This window comes from Aythya fuligula, chromosome 3, assembly GCF_009819795.1.
Source record: "Aythya fuligula isolate bAytFul2 chromosome 3, bAytFul2.pri, whole genome shotgun sequence".
NCBI lineage: Eukaryota > Metazoa > Chordata > Aves > Anseriformes > Anatidae > Aythya > Aythya fuligula.
Window position 1 is genome coordinate 26,402,748 of NC_045561.1, and position 19,513 is coordinate 26,422,260.

General features: G+C 37.7%; 1 protein-coding gene across 1 annotated transcript in view; it reads left to right on the forward strand.

Moving 5' to 3' along the window:
• CHRM3 (cholinergic receptor muscarinic 3) overlaps positions 1–19,513 on the forward strand; it is a 192,746-nt gene that overhangs the window by 46,924 nt on the left and 126,309 nt on the right. Inside the window, exon 2 of the mRNA XM_032185068.1 lies at positions 17,532–17,634. Coding sequence (XP_032040959.1) covers positions 17,537–17,634 — 98 coding nt within the window. The 5' untranslated portion in view covers positions 17,532–17,536. The remainder of the gene's footprint in view (positions 1–17,531; positions 17,635–19,513) is intronic.

Consider the following 19,513-nt stretch of genomic DNA (forward strand, 5'->3'; position numbering starts at 1 on the left):
ACATCTGGTTCTTTACGAGTTCCTCGAGCAGTTGGGCTAAAATGCAGGGAGAACTTTAGAGCTACTCGCATAATGAGGTGGCTTCCTGCTGTCTTAAATGCAGTGTTCAAGTGTCCCTCGGGTGTGATTTGCACATTGCATCTTGCTACTGAGTCCAAAGCTGTAGGCACCCTGAAGAGAATGTTTTCCTATCCGTACAAGCAAAGCACATTATTTTGTCAGAGTTTCAGCTTCAGGTAAATGTGATGCTTAATATTTAGGATTGCAAAAAGTGTACCAGCCTAGGATGTTAACAATGCTAACAGGAAACTCAAAAATATATTTTTTGATTTATTTTTTTTTGTTTTTTGCCAAATACCTGACTTCTGGTTTTTGTCAATGATTGTCTTAGTTAAGATTATTGTGATAACTATTTGCTGGAAAACAAACAATCAAAAGATAAAGCTTGATGAATTTTTTGTATCACATTAAAATCCATTGAAAAAAATATGAGGATGACCATAAAAACACATCCCACTTGAACAAGTACTTCTTAACATACTTCCTCCCCCCCCGCAAGTTTTCTGCATATGTCAATACCTGATTATAGCTAAAACTCTTAAAATATATATATATATATATATATATCAATTTGAATAAGCATGCAAAACTGGAATATTTTTGATGGGGTTCTACATAAAGAAATAACCTGGAATGATAAGACTACATCTGGCTAGACTCTTATCAGTTCCTTCAGCAATAAAACAAACTTCAAGTAATCTTTAAAATGTTAGATTTAACAGTACGTTGATTTAAACAAAAACAATGCCTTCTTGTAAAGAGGAACCGTTGTTTCTTATTGATGTGAGAATGACAAAATAAGAGAAGTTACAAGTAATGAATTAGGAGAAACTAGATCGTGTTCTGTCTTTTTCTTTCCCCCTGCTGAAATGTTAGTATTTGAAGATACGCCAACCTGAGGTAAGAATTTGGTGTTTTCTCATTTCTGTGCTAGTAAAATGACTTCCATATAGTAGCAAATAAGGTTTTTCATTAGAAAAATTCTTATAAGATTTCAGTTAGAATTGTTTCTCATCAGGTGGAAAGACAATTCTCCGGCATCATTTGAGGTATAAGCAATTCGTAATCAGAGTCTCAGGTCTGTAATTTTGCTATATTACCACAGCTCTTTTGTAATTGTGGAATTACAAAATCTCAAGTAATTGTGAAATTACTTAACAGTGACCAGAAGGCTGAGTCCTTTTTTACTTTTTTCTTCATAATTTCCAAGGTTAGGATGGAGAGCAGGTGGCACATTTCTGTTCTTTTGCGGACCTTAAAGAAACTGATCTTTACAATTGTTGTCCTTTGCCCAGGAACAGGCATGATTAATTTTAGTTTTTAAACCATTTTTATTTGTTTTTTTTTTGTTTGAGCAATGAAATGATTTCAGAAACATCAGTATTCCTAGCATTCCCCTCTGACTTCATTTGAAAACTTGGACAAATTATTGTATTACTTCTTTGTGCCTGTTTTCAGTCTGCAAAAAAGATAATATTATGGGTCTTGCTCCTATCTGTATTATATTACTTTAGTGAGTACTTTAGGAGTATTTTTTTTAAACACCATCTTTTTCTATAGTTCTTTTGCCGTATAACTGATAAGTATGTTGTAGAGTTTAAATTTCCTTTTTTTTTTTTTTTTTCTTTTTACTTGATCAGTATCTATATTTTACTCTTAATATTATATATTTTCTAAAAGGTTTTTTGGATCTTTTTATCTTTTGACTTAAATTCTTACAGATACAGAATTCCAAAGTAGCTGATCTTCTGATCCTGAGGTAGGAAAATTAAAGTTAGTAGATACAATTAATCTGGACTCAGTTCCTTGCCAGGAGAAAAATGTAATTTCCTTTGGTGAATGAGCTACAGCCTAACATATCCTTCTGATATGACTTAGGAGCACAGTGTTCTGGAATGTGCCACCCCAGGGCATGCATTTAGCAGTCTTCCCATGTTATAGGATTTTCTTCAAGTAGGTTGGAGAATGTATAATTCTCATTTTTGGGGAAAAAAAAAAAAAAAAAAAAAAAAGTGTGTGACTGGATATTTAGCTTTAAGGCTTTATAGTGGGTGGAACACCTGCGGTTCCTCTGTTACCCTGGGACTAATCCTGACTCACTGGCCAGGGGAACAGCTGAACAGCTGTGCTGTACTTAATGGGCTTGTACTGCAGCTTGTGGGGTGCTTGGTGACGGAGCTGTATTTCCATAAAGCCTCCAAACTCCTTCCAATAGTATAATTCAAACTCAGGATCACCCTAAACTCTTTGCTGCTGGCAATATTTTTTTGTTTGTTTGTTTGCTTCCCCTAAAAGTTTTAGCATTTGTACTCCATCTTAGATGCTACGCGTAACTTAACTGCAAAATTACACCATATTTTAAGAAACAAGAATCTTCAATCTTCGTCTTGAGTGAGCTACATTCAAAAATGAAGGAAAGCAACTTTTTTCCATGTATCTCTTCCCTCTGAGGTGAGCTTTGGGTTGAGTAGTTGAGTTGGAGCAGCTTTAGTTAATAACTGGGATTTCTGGCAGGTGAGGATACAAGCAATAACCTATCACTCTAGAGCAAAAGAGTACGTTGATGAAGAGCTGTTTTTTCTGGTAACCTCACAGTAAAGTTAAAGGCTTTTTAAGTTAAAGGCTTTTGGGGTTGGTCTGTTCTCCCACGTGCCTGGTGACAGGACAAGGGGGAATGGGCTTAAGTTGCGCCAGGGGAGTTTTAGGTTGGATATTAGGAAGAACTTCTTTACTGAAAGGGTTGTTAGACATTGGAACAGGCTGCCCAGGGAAGTGGTGGAGTCACCATCCCTGGAAGTCTTTAAAAGACGTTTAGATGTAGAGCTTAGGGATATGGTTTAGTGGGGACTGTTAGTGTTAGGTCAGAGGTTGGACTCAATGATCTTGAGATTTCTTTCAACCTAGAAATTCTGTGATTCTGTGATTAATGATCTCAGTGTAGAATTTACCAAATCTGACCTATCATTTAGTAAGTAGATACAGTTGCACCTTTACAAGGACTAGGAACAAACTGTGAAAGATTTATTCAGAATGGGAGCTTCTATTCACCTGCCAGAGTGTACCTTGGTACTTGCTTCTTCATTAGAGTATAGAATCCTCAAGTATAAAATCTAAAAGAAAAGGTCTTGTCTAAAATAAACCACCACAGATTCATTGCAGATTGATTTATTGGAGAGAGCACTGTGAGTTTACCAAGTCATTTGAATGCTATACAATTGTGAAAAGGTAGGCTTATTTTAATTAAAAGCAATTTTGAAAGACACATTGGTATAAAATTCTGTTCTCTGTAGCAGAGCAAATCTCTTTGTTAACACCACTTTGAAATGCATCTCAATTAAATTTGCAAGAGCCACTCTCTCTACCTGAAATAACATGATTCCACCTGGACAAAGGCTTATCCTCCTGGGAGTTTGCATCCCTAGACCCTTATTCTGCCCATAGTGTACTACACCCATTGTGTATCCCCTTACTCTACTTTCTTTTCTTTTAAAAATACAGTGGGATTCTTTTAAATAGATGACATTTTCTCATCTAATGCATCTATAATATTTTTTGAGGCATCAACACTGAATTTTTGTAATTTCACACCACTTTTTGGATTTACAGACTTATTAAAATGTTCCCAGTTGTTCCTTTTGTTCACTGGGCTGAGAAAGCTGTTTTTATATTCTGTAACCATACATGTGTGGGCTTGGAAATTTCACTTGCTGGAAGATACATAGTAGGGAAGAAAGTTTGCTGATCGAATTTAACTGCTGAAAGGTTAGGAAGACTGAAAGCTTTCAGAATCACTATCTATTAAAATATAACGAGCCTCTTGTTTGAAATGATATTCCCATTAAATCAGCTTCATTATAAATATACTAAAAGGAATATAAGAAATCAGAAACAGCTTTATTAGTGCTTTGCCAGCTGTCTTCCAGAATAGGACCAATATTGGGCAATTAGGAATACTTGCTTCTTTATCTTTTTTTTTTTCACTTCATGGGGGTTGAATTTGAATTTTTTTTCATTGACTTAATATATATCAAGATTATGACTTGATTATTAAACCATAAAAAAGCACATACAATTTATTTTTTTTTTAATAGATGAATAACTATATGAAAAAGATAACAATCCGAGTTGAAGCAGCTTGTCTTTTGTCTGTAAGCAGCATTTTTACTTGGCTGGCAGCACTCTTTAAAAAACAGAAAGGCAAGAATTATTGCCTTAGTGCCTGTGGGAGCTGAACTGTGCTGTACCAAGATTTACAGAGGAGGAAAAGATGTCTGCAGGGCCTCTAAGACCCCTGTGTTTATAGACAGGTGGCATGGATGGTGCTGAATGGGTGGTATTATAGCTTTGTGTTCTTACAATAGGATGGTCAATGCAAGCAATGCAAGGACAGACACTTTCCTATGGATGAGATCAAGGGATGATTACTTTTGGAACAAGGAAGGAATTTGGAGCAGATGTGCAGAGCTACACTTTCCTAACCACACTGCTTCAGGGTTCAGTTTGACAGCATACTGTCCTTAGTAGTTTTGCTGGCAAAGCCAAAGTTTACTTATGAATCATGAAACTAACTATTTCCCCAATTAGCATATGTTTATAAAGATTGGGAGGGGTATTATAGAAAACCATAAAATTCCTATATGTGACATCAAAATTGTTTTGCCATTGCACATCCGTAATGCTTAGATTTTCTTTCAGAAATATCAAGCTAAAAATAGTGAGACACATCAGGTAGAAATACAGAAATTATGGAGTTAGCTGTGCTGCTCTGGCAGGCTTTATGTAAGCATTAGAAGTTGAGTTTAGCAGTCAACAGGTTTCAGACCATTTTCAGATGACTGTGAAGAGGGTGGCATTTTCTGGCTTGGAAATTCTTCAGATCTTGACCATAACACTGCTCAATGGAAGGAAAAGGCAGGATTTTATTCTGTCTCTTGACATAGTTTTGGGTGCAATCCAGCTTGCCTAAAGTTTATCTGTCAAGATGTTGAATGTTTAATCTAAGTTAGCTGTTGGGCTTTTTCCTGTGGTTATGGAGGCTGCTGCAAGGGCTGATTCACCTAAGACTAAAATAAATAGTTGTTATGTAGTAGCAGTAACTTTGTAAAGGGCATTTCTGAGGTCTCAGGGAAATTGAGCCATAGGGAAAATGCTGAAGGAAAAGATGTACTTGTTTTTAAGAACTGATGTAGTTATCCTTTGTGTAGCACTGGAGGGGTGTCATTCTTCCTGAAGTGAGTTCACTCATAAGTTACCCTTATTGGCCCATTTTCTGCCAGAAGAGAAAACAAAACAAAATAAACAAAATAATAATAATTAAATAAAAAGAAAAACACGAGAAGTTCTGTTGGGTATTCTGCACTGACATTTCATTATACTAATGCAAGACTTATTTGGGCTCAGCTTTTGGGGTTTTAACTCCAGCTTTGACATTATGTTTTGTATTGCATTTAGAAAATAGCTGCACTTCATGTCTCATTTTCTGTAATGTCAGCAAGATACATAATTTCTGTAATATCACTTGTAATAAATCAGGACTCACTCATCTTGTGAACTTGTGAAGATGATCACAGAATTTTTCTATGTTAAGTCTTTATTAAGTAATTTAAATCTTATCCCAGTGACAACCCTTGGTTGGGCTGCTTGTATGCTAATATTGTGTTGCCTTCCACAGGCAGCAACCATCACAAGGCAGTGCTGCTAAAGATCTTAATTGTCTCAATACATCTTGGTGTGCTTTAAGGCTGCTAAATTAATTATGCAATTTAATACTGTTATTAAGTCTGGAATTGCATTGCTTCAGCAGAAACATAAAGCTAATGTGATTGTGTGCCATAGGGATGGAAGCACCTGTGTTTTTAAAGGCTTGTTCTCCAATACTGCAATTTTTTAGTAAATGTCTAGTTCAGAAGGTTGACAAAACATTTTGCTCATGTGCTTCTGGGGGCCACTGAAGATGTTACATGTAACTTACAGTGAAAGGTCGAAAGGCACAATTACAAGATGTCTTCGGAAGAGAATATAAGAAACGAAAGCCATTGCCAATAGGTTGAGCACCTATAGAAGCAAAAAATATGTTAATAAATCATAGTTGTAGGTAATGTATTATATCCCACATTCCAGGGAAAGGCATTAATAAACAAAATTAAAACCAATAATCCTTGCCAATCTGTCCTGGAGATTTTGCTTCTTAACTTTAAATTTGGCTATCGGCTTAAAGACATTTTTTATTCTTTTTGTACAAAGCTTAAAAGCTAGGTACTTGAAAATTATAGTATTGCTGCCAGCATTGTTCACATCACTTTGAGATTGGCCTAATATGGCTAAGCTTTCATCAAAGAGGAAGATGGGCTCTCAGGATACTTTCACCTCTGCCTATAAAGGGAAAGAGAGCAGTTGTGAATCCTCTCCCACTTTCTGAGGAATCCTATTTTTCTTGAATATTTAAAAATCTAAATCACCTCCACTTACACCATCTACCAAACAAAACAAACAAACAAAAACAAACAAATCATTTCCTTTGCTTCCCAAAGCATCACTGTGAAAAGTGCACGCACAGGAGAAACAGAATCATTATGCTTTAAGGCACATCACTTTTACTGTGAGTGTTGCATATGAATGTATAGAAAAAATATTACCAATCTTTGATTTGAATTGAAATCAAGAAAGAAATGCATATACCCAAAAAGTATCATTATCCAAGCTAGAAAATGCTGATGGGGTTACTATCAGTTCTCAAAGGAAATGTGTACTTTTACATTTTGTCTGGATGACAGCACTTCCATTACTATAATGACATGTAAAATCATGGAATAGTGAAGCAGTACTGCAACACAGGACTGATTGTAGCAAATCAACCAGAAGTGCCTGTTCTTATGATATTGCTGGTAGAGGTCAAAGCCTACATCCAGTGCACGTGGCTTCTGGTCCTACCCTATTAGGTTCTCTTCCATAGTTATTGTGTGTATAGATCTCATCGGAGCTTAATCTCATATATCAGCAACTGAATTTGTGTACTTCTGGAGTTACTTACAGTATTTTACAGTATTATTTCAACTGAGTAAACGTATATCACAACAAATTTTACTTCCCTCAGCAGTAATCAGTTACTCGCTTTTTCACAGAATCACAGAATTGTCTAGGTTGGAAGAGACCTCAAGATCATCGAGTCCAACCTCTGACCTAACACTAAGAAGTCCTCCACTAAACCATATCACTAAGTGTAACATCTAAACGTCTTTTAAAGACCTCCAGGGATGGTGACTCCACCACTTCCCTGGGCAGCCTGTTCCAATGTCTAACAACCCTTTCGGTAAAGAAGTTCTTCCTAATATCCAACCTAAAACTCCCCTGGCGCAACTTAAGCCCATTCCCCCTCGTCCTGTCAGCAGGCACATGGGAGAATATACCAACCCCCACCTCTCTACAGCCTCCATTAATGTACTTATAAAGAGCAATAAGGTCGCCCCTGAGCCTCTTCTTCTCCAGGCTGAACAAACCCAGCCGCTCCTCATAAGACTTATTCTCTAGACCCCTCACCAGCTTTGTTGCCCTTCTCTGAACTCTTTTGAGCACCTCAATGTCCTTCTCGTAGTGAGGGGCCCAAAACTGAACACAGTACTCGAGGTGCTTCCTCACCAGAGCCGAGTACAGGGGGACAATCACTTCCCTAGCACTGCTGGCCACAGTGCTTCTTATACAAGCCAGGATGCCGTTGGCCTTCTTGGCCGCCTGAGCACACTGCTGGCTCATATTCAGCCAACTATCCACCAATACTCCCAGGTCCTTCTCCGCCAGGCAGCTTTCCAACCACTCATCTCCCAGTCTGTAGCTCTGCTTGGGGTTATTGCGCCCCAGGTGCAGGACCCGGCACTTGGCCTTGTTGAACTTCATGCAGTTGACCTCAGCCCATTGGTGCAGCCTATCCAGATCCTCCTGCAGAGCCTTCCTACCCTTGAGCAGATCGACACACACACCTAACTTGGTGTCATCTGCAAACTTACTGAGGGTGCACTCGATCCCCTCATCCAGATCATTGATAAAGATATTAAAGAGGACCGGCCCCAGTATCAAACCCTGAGGAACACCACTAGTGACCGGCCTCCAACTGTATTTGACTCCATTCATCACAACTCTTTGGGCCCAGCTATCCAGCTAGTTTCTAACCCAACGAAGTGTGCGCCAGTCCAAGCCAAGAGCAGCCAGTTTCTTGAGGAGAATGCTGTGGGAAACGGTGTCAAAAGCCTTGTTGAAGTCAAGGTAGACCACATCCACAGCCTTTCCCTCATCCACCAAGCGCATCACTTTGTCATAGAAGGAGATCAGGTTCATCAAGCAGGACCTTCCTTTCATAAACTCATGCTGACTGGGCCTGATCACCTGCTTGCCCTGTAAGTGCCGCTTCATGACACTCAAGATAATCTACTCCATGAGTTTCCCTGGCACGGAGGTCAAACTGACAGGCCTATAGTTTCCCCACTATAGGTCTATAGTTTTTGCATCATTCAGAACTAACAAAGAAATCCCATGCAAAACCAAACCTGTATTACCTGAGCAAAAGAATTAAAACACGATAGGAAGACCATTGGCTTATTTCCCTTAGTCTGTCTGTCTAGTCTTAGCATAGTATTGGCATTGGGATGACATAGTATACTTCGTAATTTTGCGAATGTGGTTTGTTGATTAAATTGTGAGTTTGATGATGAAACATAGCACCACACAAGGGTTTGAAATTAGTGTTGTTGTCATTGTAAAATGTCAGTATATCTTATAAAATGTCAGTATATCATTTTATATGTTATAAAATGTCAGTATATCTTAAGTCAGTGTATTCAATATATAGAACCCCATTCAGCTGGTACATTATACAGGGCTGGTATGTGTGTACAGCTATGTTTTCTTTCTGACTGGCTTAATTTAAATTTTGATTTATTTTTTTTTTTACTCTTGGTTTTCCAAAAATGAAGAAAGAATCCTAACTTATCAGTTTAAATAAATATAATTCTTACTGACAATACTATTTTCAGATTGTCAGAGATGAACGCTGCTACTTTTTTACCAGTAAAAGCAAAGCAAGGCAGTGTTCTTCCTGGAGAGCAAACTATGAGTAGATGATACGTGCCCCCTAGAGGTCCACAGATATCAAAACATTCCGTGTTTTACCTCCACCATCACACTTGCATACATGGTGAAGCCTAGACATCTCTAGTGCAAAAGGATATTGTCAGCAGAGAGTTCATATTTTTGTTTCTGTATCTACCACACAGTATGCTGTCCTTGAGCCTGACAGCCATGTCATGTCCGTATTCTGCTACAGTTTTTTTTTTTTCAAGCGTGTCTCATTCATTTGCCTGTGCATTTCAGAAGCAGAGCAAGCTGTTAACTTACTTAATTTACACACCTGCATTAACTCTAATTGTTACTTATGTTGGCTGCATTATCCACTAGTGATTTTGCAGCTGTCATTTTCTGAAAGGCACTTTGTAAAATATAGTGGAGATAGGTAGGTATTATTATTATTATTATTGTTAATTTTGTAAGATGACTGGTTATTTTAAATGGCAGTTCTTAATTTAACACTGGGGGGACAGTATTTATTTTTAGGAAGTTTTGGTAATCAATAACTCTTTACATTTTTCTTCCTACATATCATTTCTTTCTTTTTGTCTTCCTCCTCCCCTCTTCTTCCTTCATTTATGTATACATTCAAACATATTTCAAGATGTTAATAGGGGAAATAAATTGCTGAGCTGTTTTTTCCAAAAATGATTTTCTGGATGCTAATTGAATCCCAAATTAAACATAGAACTTTAGCTTCAGTTGCACAGAAAGCCACGCTACAAGTGATTTGCAACAGAGAGGCTGGCAGGTTTTCAGACAGCTGTAAAGGTGTGTTATAGTACTAAGGCACACTGATGATCTGCCCCAGCCAGGGCCAGGAGCGTATCCTTGCAATGAGTGCTTCTCTCTGTTTGTGCTCATCAGCCCAGCTGTCTGCGTAGTTTTTCACAGTAACACAGAAAGATCAGTAGTAGCAGTAAGCTGCATTTTTAGCCATGAGAAATTTCAGTTAAAAGTCAAAATCAGCAGCTTCATCTATGCTGTTGTTCATTATGTTAGATGTTGCTGTAATCTGTAGCAGGTATGTAGCTGTCTGTGTTCTGTCCTAGTGCTTATGTACAGGTAGGCATTACACAGAGAGCTGTCGGTCTCCATGTAGCGCGCCAAGACCCTAAACCAGCAACCTGTACCTTTAGATGCTGGCATCAAAGAGCTGCAGCTGTCAAATCAAACAAAGAGCTTTTCTTGGATATCAGGAGCATAACGATAAACCTTGTTTGTGTTAAACACCAATTAATTGTGTGTTTTATACCAAATGGAGCCATAGCACGTGGGAGCAAATTTTGAGCCTCAGCCACCCAAAGAGCAACCATCCTGGGCTGCAGCTAGTGGGGGCTCTGTCCAGTCCACAGCAGCTCCTCACTGCCAACCTGTCCTCCTCATACTCCAGCACGGGCTCTCCACAGGACATGGTTCATCAAGAAATGTCCACCTGCTCTGGACAGTACTGCCGTCCAGGGTTTTGCCCTTTCTTAATTACATTTCCTCAGGGGCACCGCCATCTTGTCTCACAGAGGTCCTGCAGCCCCCTGCCAGCACCCTGACACCGACATCAGGTGCAGAAGTAAATTCAAGATACATTAGCTGCTTTTTTAGCCCCCCAGATGGATTTAGTGAATCTGAAAGAGGTTTAATTTGAGCAGATGCACTTACAGCTGGTGTGTCTATGGCTCTTCAGTGTGGAAGGAGTTGGACATTTAATGTTTCACAATCTATTTTTTTGTTTGTTTTATGTGTTTGAATATAAAGGCTGCATTGCAGCCAGCGTCTGGGTTCACTTAGAGGATTATTTAAGGTTTACATACACATACCATTAACTGTCTTTTGATGTTTAAGAGTGAATTTTGATAGGTAAGCATGGGAAGTGATTACACCTCTTGCCAACAGCTAATCTCTTTTCTGTGCTTATAAACAGTTTCTTTAACCCAATCACTTCTCATCAGAAGTTTCATTATATATATGTATACATTATATATATACATGTATACGTGTAGTGGGGCCTAATCTGAATCAAAATAGCAGGATAGATGAGAATATTTATAGACTAATGCGTGGATGAAAGGGACTTATAAAATAGTTCTCATGGGCATCAATTTATGATTGCATAAAGTGAGCGCTGAGGTTGGGACTCACCAAACCAGATTTAGATGCGCTGTGTAATGGGTGGAGGATGTTAGGTACTCCCAGAGCTTACTTCATCTCATTCTAAGGCCAACAACTAAAATACAGAAGCTCTGTTGAAGGGTCCTTTGATGGGCCAGTTTTCTTGCATTAACTGCACAGAGGTTGTTCAGCTCAGAGGTGGATGCCTGTAACTGTAAAGGTAAGTGGAACCACATCCTAAAGTATTAATGCTCCTGTGTACAAACTGCTGTTTCCTGGTTTGACCTGTTTAGCCGTGATTATCTGGTAGTGCATATGAAATTATTCATTAAATTTAAGAAAAGTTTGTTTTTTAAAAAAATCTTTGTTTTCTTAAAAAAAAAAAACAAAAACAAAGGTGCTAGAAGTCAGTCATCAGTAAGCACCCAAAGGAATCAAAGTCTAAGAGTTTCTAAACACTTCTCAGATTTTAAAAAGCTTTCACAATTATGTCAGCTACATAGAAAATTCAAGTAACAAAGAACAGTTAAACTGAAGTACTTTCCTTAGTAGTATTGTTTCCTGCTGTTGTTTTTTTTTTTGTGTGTGTGTATTTTTTTTTTTGTTTTGCTTTTGTTTTTCCCTAACTGCTTGTTCAGCTATTTATTTTCAGACACTGTAGTGCACTTGCTAGATGTTTGTATGTGAAGTAAAATGGATTGAACGCTTTCAGGCTGAGCAGATCTAACAATAACTGCAAAATAGCTATTCAAATTTGCCAATAAAATGCTGAACTCACTATTCTGCAGTAAAATGAATGTGATATCTCTAGACAATCCTTTTTGAGCTATGAGGCTACCAAATTAAAATTATACCTGAAATGTCTGGATTTTGTTTAACTTCTAAAAACCTCGAAATGAAACAAAACTTTTTGACGTAATTATTCAGCAACAGAAACACATTTGACTGAGTCAGTGCTATGAATTAACATCTTTTCAGTGAGAAAGTTGTCTACATTTGGGAAAGTGGTCTAAATTTGGTACACTAATCATCAGTTTTTTCTCTCAGTTAAACTAGATTAAAGGAGCATAAAATTATTGTTTTCAGTCATCCTCAAAAAATAAAAAGTTGAGCAAGTTGAATGGACTGTTGTGTGACATTAAATTCTCCTCTTATTTTGACCTTATGGGATTTTTGCCACAACCTCAGAAATACAGAAGTTGGTTTGGTTAAGTGGGCTGACTTAGATGAAATGTGTACAATACAGGAAGAGCTTATCTTCATAATTAGTGTTTAGAACAGATACAAGACGTTAATTTGTCTTTCAAGTCAAAGTTGGTAGAAAGAGTCCATGACACCTTCTTCCCACCAATTTATCAGATATTGTAGAGCTGCACTTCCTTCATGTAACCTTTCAAAGCAATTCAACATGACATATAGTATTAACATTTATTGGGCTAGGGCTAGACAGAGATGGTCCTTTTATTTTGAAATTCAAACAAGAAGACCATTGGTAGTCACTGAGATCCCTGAACATATCAAGTGATTCATCATTTTATAGATCAATTGCAAACATGGAGACAAAATTAATAATCTTGTACATCTTTTAAAGTCCATTTTGGCAGGTCTAGTCTCCAAAACTCAAGCAATGAGTTCAGATCAAAGACATTGTCAAAATTTTTGAACAAATTATGAACATTTCTGAAAATTTCTCTCTAGCATATTGTCAGATATATGTAAACAGTTTTATTTCACTTTTGATCTCTGAAGTTATGTTTTCTTTTTTTTAATGCAGTTTAATGACTTTCCCATATTATCTTCTGAATTTATGACCCATGTTTACTATATTGAGAGTGGGGGTCATTATTGTGTTGTCTAATTAGAAAGCTGTGTGTTTCTGTAGTACCTCAAGTTTCACAAATCCTTACAGATTTCAGGCATGTACTGTCTGGGAGTCAAGTAGGTAGCTTGCACTTGAAAACAGGTTTTATTTGTTAAGTAGACAGTGCAAGAAAATTATCTTTTTGTAAATGGATTTTTTTTTCCTGAAGGTAAAAGAGAAATTCTAAAAATGTGGAAAAAAAAAAAATTTATATGTTCCCAACAGGAAATTCTGTCCTGAACTAGGTGTAGCATCTTTTTCTCCCATATAAGTACAGAGGTATTTTTCAAGCTTATAAACATTGCAGTTGCAATCTCTCACCATACAGCTTTAATCTTGTCCAGACTGATTCTAACCTATTTCTAATTAGATCCAGTGGAAGAAGTGCCAGGCAGAGATACCTCTTTCAGTTTGAAGACTTTTCTATACCTTCAGCTCAAGACTCTAGAAGATTTTCTGCCTTTTAAAGTCCACTGAAAACAAAAGCTGCAGGGTAGCTGTTGTATTATGCCTTTTGCTGATTTTGTAAAGTCATCAGTATTATATCCATAAAACTACTGAAGTGCCTTGTACCTGTTTAGATATACCCATAGACAGCTGTAGGCATTTTTGAGTATGATAAATGTGATGTGTAGCAGTGTTTTTTTCTTAATAGATTATTTAGGCAATAAAATGCAAATATGTAACTAAATCTCTCAGAGTTTTGAGACCTTCATTTCTTTTCCTCACAGCAAGACTAAAATTGCCCAAAGTTCAGTAAATAAAATAATAAATAAATAAATAAAGACCCAGGAGATCTCCTTTATTTGTTGATAAACTCATGTGAAATTCATACCTTATTATGTACAGGTTTTACCAGTCTGTGAAATTTGTTTCTGGCAGTGAGAAACCTGCTTCGTGATACTCTTCTATATAAACATAGGAATTCAATTTCACACTGCAGAGTCAATGTATGTCAACTCATTTTATCAAGTAAACAAAGCAGAAATTACTGTATCCATAGTTCTACTTCCCACAGTAGTTCTTTACTTAAAAGTCTTACTGACACTTGTCTCTAGTGAGATTTGATCAAAATTAAATTAAAAACAAAAGACCTCACACAGGTGCGCTTTGTGTTTTAGATCAGGTTTCTCATGAATATGGGAAATGAATCCTAAAAGTCATAAAATGCAATCTTCAGTTCTGGAGCTGGAATACAGAAGGCTGCCTGTCCAGATAGCAACATCTTTTAAGGCATTATAATCACAGATGTATTAGTAATAGCAGAAAGCTCAAATGCTTCTCCGTAATGTGCACCCATGCTTGCACCCTAACTCAGGTTCATCAGCCATGCTGCCTCTCAAATCATGTCTAAGGACTGGTCTGGCAGTTTATGGCAGAAATCAAGGACCAAAGCCTAGAAGCATCCCTCAAATTGAATTTTCTAGCACATTGTTGTCAGAGTGGCTACTGTTGGCTTTGATAGGTCCAGGATTCATGCTGAAAACTGGGTTTGGATTTATGGGGGGTTGTTTTTATTTTCTTTTGGACAAGTCTTCCAGAAAGGTTAACAGAGGACCAATGAACTGTACCAGCATAGAAGAATGGTTCAAACAAAAAGTGGCATCACTCACTTCCAGATGTAAAATACAGATCAGCCATCTTCCCTGATTTTATCTTGAGTGTTTTGAACCAAGGTAGAAAGATGTGTGGGAATAAATCTTTTACATGGTTGCTTCAAATGAACTTTGATGTTCTTCAAAAGCTGAATGGTCAACTAGTCTTGATCGTTTTTCATAGTGAGTAGAGTTGTTACTTATATTGCTGGATTTGCAAACAGTTACAAGCTTTTTTGAGGAATCTTAGTCTACTGTAAATTGGGGCAGTGAACTCCAAAGCCCTTTTTCGCTATCTGCATGGTTAGAGGAGTAAAACTGGATTCTGGGTAGCAATAGCAAAAAATTAAAATGTAGTCAAAAATGACTGGGAAGAAATTTCTTTATTCAGAATAACTTCAGAAGTTAATTTAATAATGAAATAGTTTATTGCTAATTAAAAACATAATAATTTAATGAGAAGGAAATTATTAAGCATTATTAAAATTTGAGTTATAATTGTTAGAAACCATCATTCCTCAGCTAACCTAGGAGGCTTCCATTTTAAATTGTTTTTCAGTCTTAAAAGTGATCTAAAAGTGACTTAAAACTGGCTTTGGTCATAAAGCAGGTTGTTTTATTTTGTTTTGGTTTTGCAGTCATAGTGTGAATAAAAAATATTTCTCATCCTTTATATTTCATCTATATAAATTGGTTGATTTTTTTTTTTTTCTTTAAGTGTTGAATTCCTATTGTTGATTCTTGGGTAAGGGCATGTAAGAGTTTCACTGGGGACCTTCAGACCTTGGTAACAAGCAAATGCTATGGAAGCTGTAGTTTTAACTGATGAGAAGCTTGCTGTGACATGGAGACACTGCTGGATCACTGGAGTGGACTGAAACCAGAACTTGTGTTCTTAAAGGCGTGGAATTACCCTTCCTGGGCTAAAATGTCAAGTCCTTCTACCAAACCCCTGGCAAAATCATTATGGTGCTTATCCATAACTTTGCAGAGGCAAAGCCCTTTCCAGGAAGGAGGTAGTTAAAGGAAGAGTGTGAGCTCCCCGGCTTCTCCTTGCCTGTGTCTGCGTGTTTTGCTTTCTTTGCTCGGTGACCTGTTTCCTTGTGCTGCACTTCCTTTGCCTGGTCTGCTGGGAGTAGTGGCACGAACAGAGCATTTGAGTAGCCACTTGAAGATAAACTCCTGGTTGTTTCAGGAGGCGGATCTGGAATTACCTTCCATCAGCCAAATGTTGACCTGGACGAAGAGGGTATCAAAGCATGCTCTTGCAGAGGGGTTTGCCATGCTGATGTGTCCAGGCTCCTTCCAGTTAAGGATTCCATGGCACCGTTTGTAAGACAGTTAATGCATATTCCTTCTTTCCTGGCTGCATTTCATTGGGTCTGCTTCTTTTCCATTCGTTGCTGCAAATACAGCATCTGTTGTTTTCATGTGGCATAAGGGCGTGTGCAGATTCGATTCCCTCCTGATGCATTTCACTGCTGGCCTGTGTGGAGTTAGCAGAGGGAACGGCTCTCCTCCACAGAGTGTTGTACTAGAGGAGGGAGATACCTTTGTAACTAGTGGTATATCAGAGCTGTGGTAAAGGGCTGTTTTGGTGTGCAACAGTGTACGTGGGTAGCCAGTTGCTGTCTCCTTCCCTTCTGAAGATGAATTGGAGTGTCATCCCAGCCTTGTTTGCTTATAGCCTGTCTCGTTCTTGCTCTTTTTGGTTCTGTTGTTGTTATTTACCGAAAAACTAAGCATCCAGTAGAGCCACTGCACTCTCTCTGCTCTGCTGCCTCCTTTTTGTAACACCTGGGAGTGAAACCTCTTGGCACGCTGATAAAGGCTGAAACACTGAGAGAGCACATGGAGCATCTGTTGATTCAGAATCACTCTTCTGTGTTTAAGTTATTCAAAGGGGCTTAGAAGCCTCAGGCTGCAATGGCATGTAATAAATGGGATAATAACGGCACATGGTTCCACTTGGCATTAATTAGAACTAATGAAATGGAACATAGTAGTCAGTGGCTAATCCTCCTACACTTCTGACTCCAGGAATTTACAACCTTTGCAGAGGAAAATGTGTTGCATAGGTTTTAATTATTGTTGTTCTTGCTTCCTCTATGTGTCAACTTTTAAGAGCAGCAGTATGTTAAATGAAGCTGAAACTATAATATATTGGATGTATTAGGGGGTTCTTTTTCTTCCTTTTTCTTTTTTTTTTTTTTTTTTTTCCATTTTTTTTTTTTTTTGGAGTGAAAATTAGTATTCCAAACCAGCTTTTTAAATTGCTTAGTTCAAAAGACAGCATTTGGGGAAGAAAAAGGAGAGTTGAGTTCTGATTTCTACCCTTGCATTGAGCTGCTCCCAGGGTCTGAGCGGGCTCAGCAGTCCCTATCCCTGTGCATCCAGAGGTGCCAGCTTCCAAGAACAAGCCAGATAGGCTCCCTTGCTGACTCAGCTGCAGACTTTGTATTATCTTAAGCAAATGGTTTTCCACAATTTGGTCACTGGGTTTGAAAAATCATTTGAAATCATTGAGACTGTACGTAGCCCCTGGGGGTAGGTGGGAGCAACCCAAATGCTTCTCAGTGCCATCGTATTACCAGTGTTCCAGATCTGTGCAGTACATGGAGACTTGAGTTGTTCTTACAATTTTCAGCTTAGGGTTTTGTTGTTGTTGTTGTTGTTCCTTTTTAAGAAAAAAAAGGCTTGTTTTCTCTTGATCCAGAGGTTACTTTGGGCTTACATGTCTGTGTCTCTGCAATCTGTTCTAATAGTTTCTCCTCTCTCTTTTGTTGTGTTCACAGCCTACATGCTGACATACTACCAGTTTTGTTTCCAAAAGAGGAGTTCACAGAGCTACACAGTGCCTGATCCAAGCAGCTGCGTTGATGTTCTTTACTGGACCATGTAGGTAAAATTCAAAAATATATTTATTCACAGTATGCCTTTCCAAGTATTGAGTATATCAGGAAACAGTTGATTTTTGGTAACAGTGCTCACTTTGGTAAGTCAGGTTCTTTTGGAATTTATTGACTACAAAATCATTGAATAAGGCCCTCCAACTTTGTGATGTGTTTTATTCTGAACAGACATGCAGCTGTAGACCATCATACGGAAGTGTTTAGGCTACTTGCCACATCTACTTTCAGATGCTGTGAACACTAGGAACACTTTGATGCCTGTCATTCTGTAGGTATACCTGAGCTAACTTAACAGTAGGAGTAGTAACATTAGTGGCTGCAGTGGTTCAAATTTTGGCTTAGGCACAAAACCCAGCAGAAAAATTGAATAAATTCTCCAGAAGTTGGCAAACCTTGAGCTTCTTGTTATTACAACTGCATAATTAGCAGAATAAGAACTGGACTGAGCAGGTTTACATGAATGAAACTCTGTGCCTGTTTTAAGTGTACAACAGTATCATGGTTTGGGTAAGTGAAAGAAAGATAATTTCAGGTTATTCCTGCTATCTTGAGCTTCTGCACAAACCATCATGTCTTCTGTGATTTTCAGACAAAACAGAAAATGTAGCCCATATTTCACCTCCAGGATAATTACCTGCAGAATAATTCAGTCTTGCTGTAGTAAAGATGATAATCCAACAAGGAAAATGCAATTTCCAGAAAACTCTGTTTTCCCTTCCGGTTTTAGTATGGTAGTTGAGTTTATTTTCAGCAAGTCATTTCTCCCTGTGAAAGGAAATCTAGGCAAAGAACTAAATTGTTCCAGATAAATTGCTAGCATTCATTATCACTTGTCTGCTTTCTCCCTTGTATGTTACACTGTTTTATGACTCAGTTGTAGTGGCATTTAAAATGATTTACATGAATTGAGGATTGGTATGCTACAGCATTAGCATTGTATTTGGTGTTTCTTTCACATTTCTTACATGGTTTTGTAAAACTTCCACCCTGATTTGTATTTCTGATTTTGTGGAAATGAACCATAAAAATGGGTAAGTAGCAGTGCCTTAGATGATCTGTATTTACACATATAGCCACACTCCTTACACAGAAGACTGCTCTCCTCACATACTTGCTTTAGGGACTGTGGCACTGACAGTTTATTGTGATTGTTTCTGGAGTGTGTTGGGACTTCAGTCACTCAGTTCTATCTGTATTGAGAAATCTTCTAACCAAGACATCTTAGAAAAGGATTTGCATAGCATGCTAGCTGGATCTTTATAGCAACAAGTTGTTCAGATGACTCCTGAAGCAAGGCTTATCCTGCTTTCATATTGTGAAATTAGGACATAACATCTTGCATGCTGTTACACAGCTCGCCATATTCGGTTACAGTTGTTTTTACCTTTCATGTTGTGTTGGCCATATTCCAGCTTTACTTAAAAGTTTTTTCATGTGTTATGTATATGGTAAAGATTTTCAGGTTTTTTTTTTTTCAGGTTCTGTGAATAAAATACTGAAAACACATACATTTCATGTATGAGATTCATGTTCCTTGGTGTGAGTATCCAAAATCTTCCTCAGCTTGTAACTAAGGGACAGGGAAGCAATCCCAGAACACATTCGTTATGCTGGATACTGAGTCTGAGGAGAATGTTTTCTCTGTAGGTTTCAGAAGCACAACTATCATCTAACAGGAATTTTTAAATTGATTCTGAAATTCAGAATATCCCAAAGGAACTAGAATTCAACTGTGTTCAGTTTCAGCCTAAAAAGAAAGTAACAAAGAAAATGCTTGGATTCATATAATTCATTTCTACAAAATTTGTTACAGGCCACATCTCTCTCCTTTTGTAAGGTTGTTTTTATGACTTAGACTGTAATAT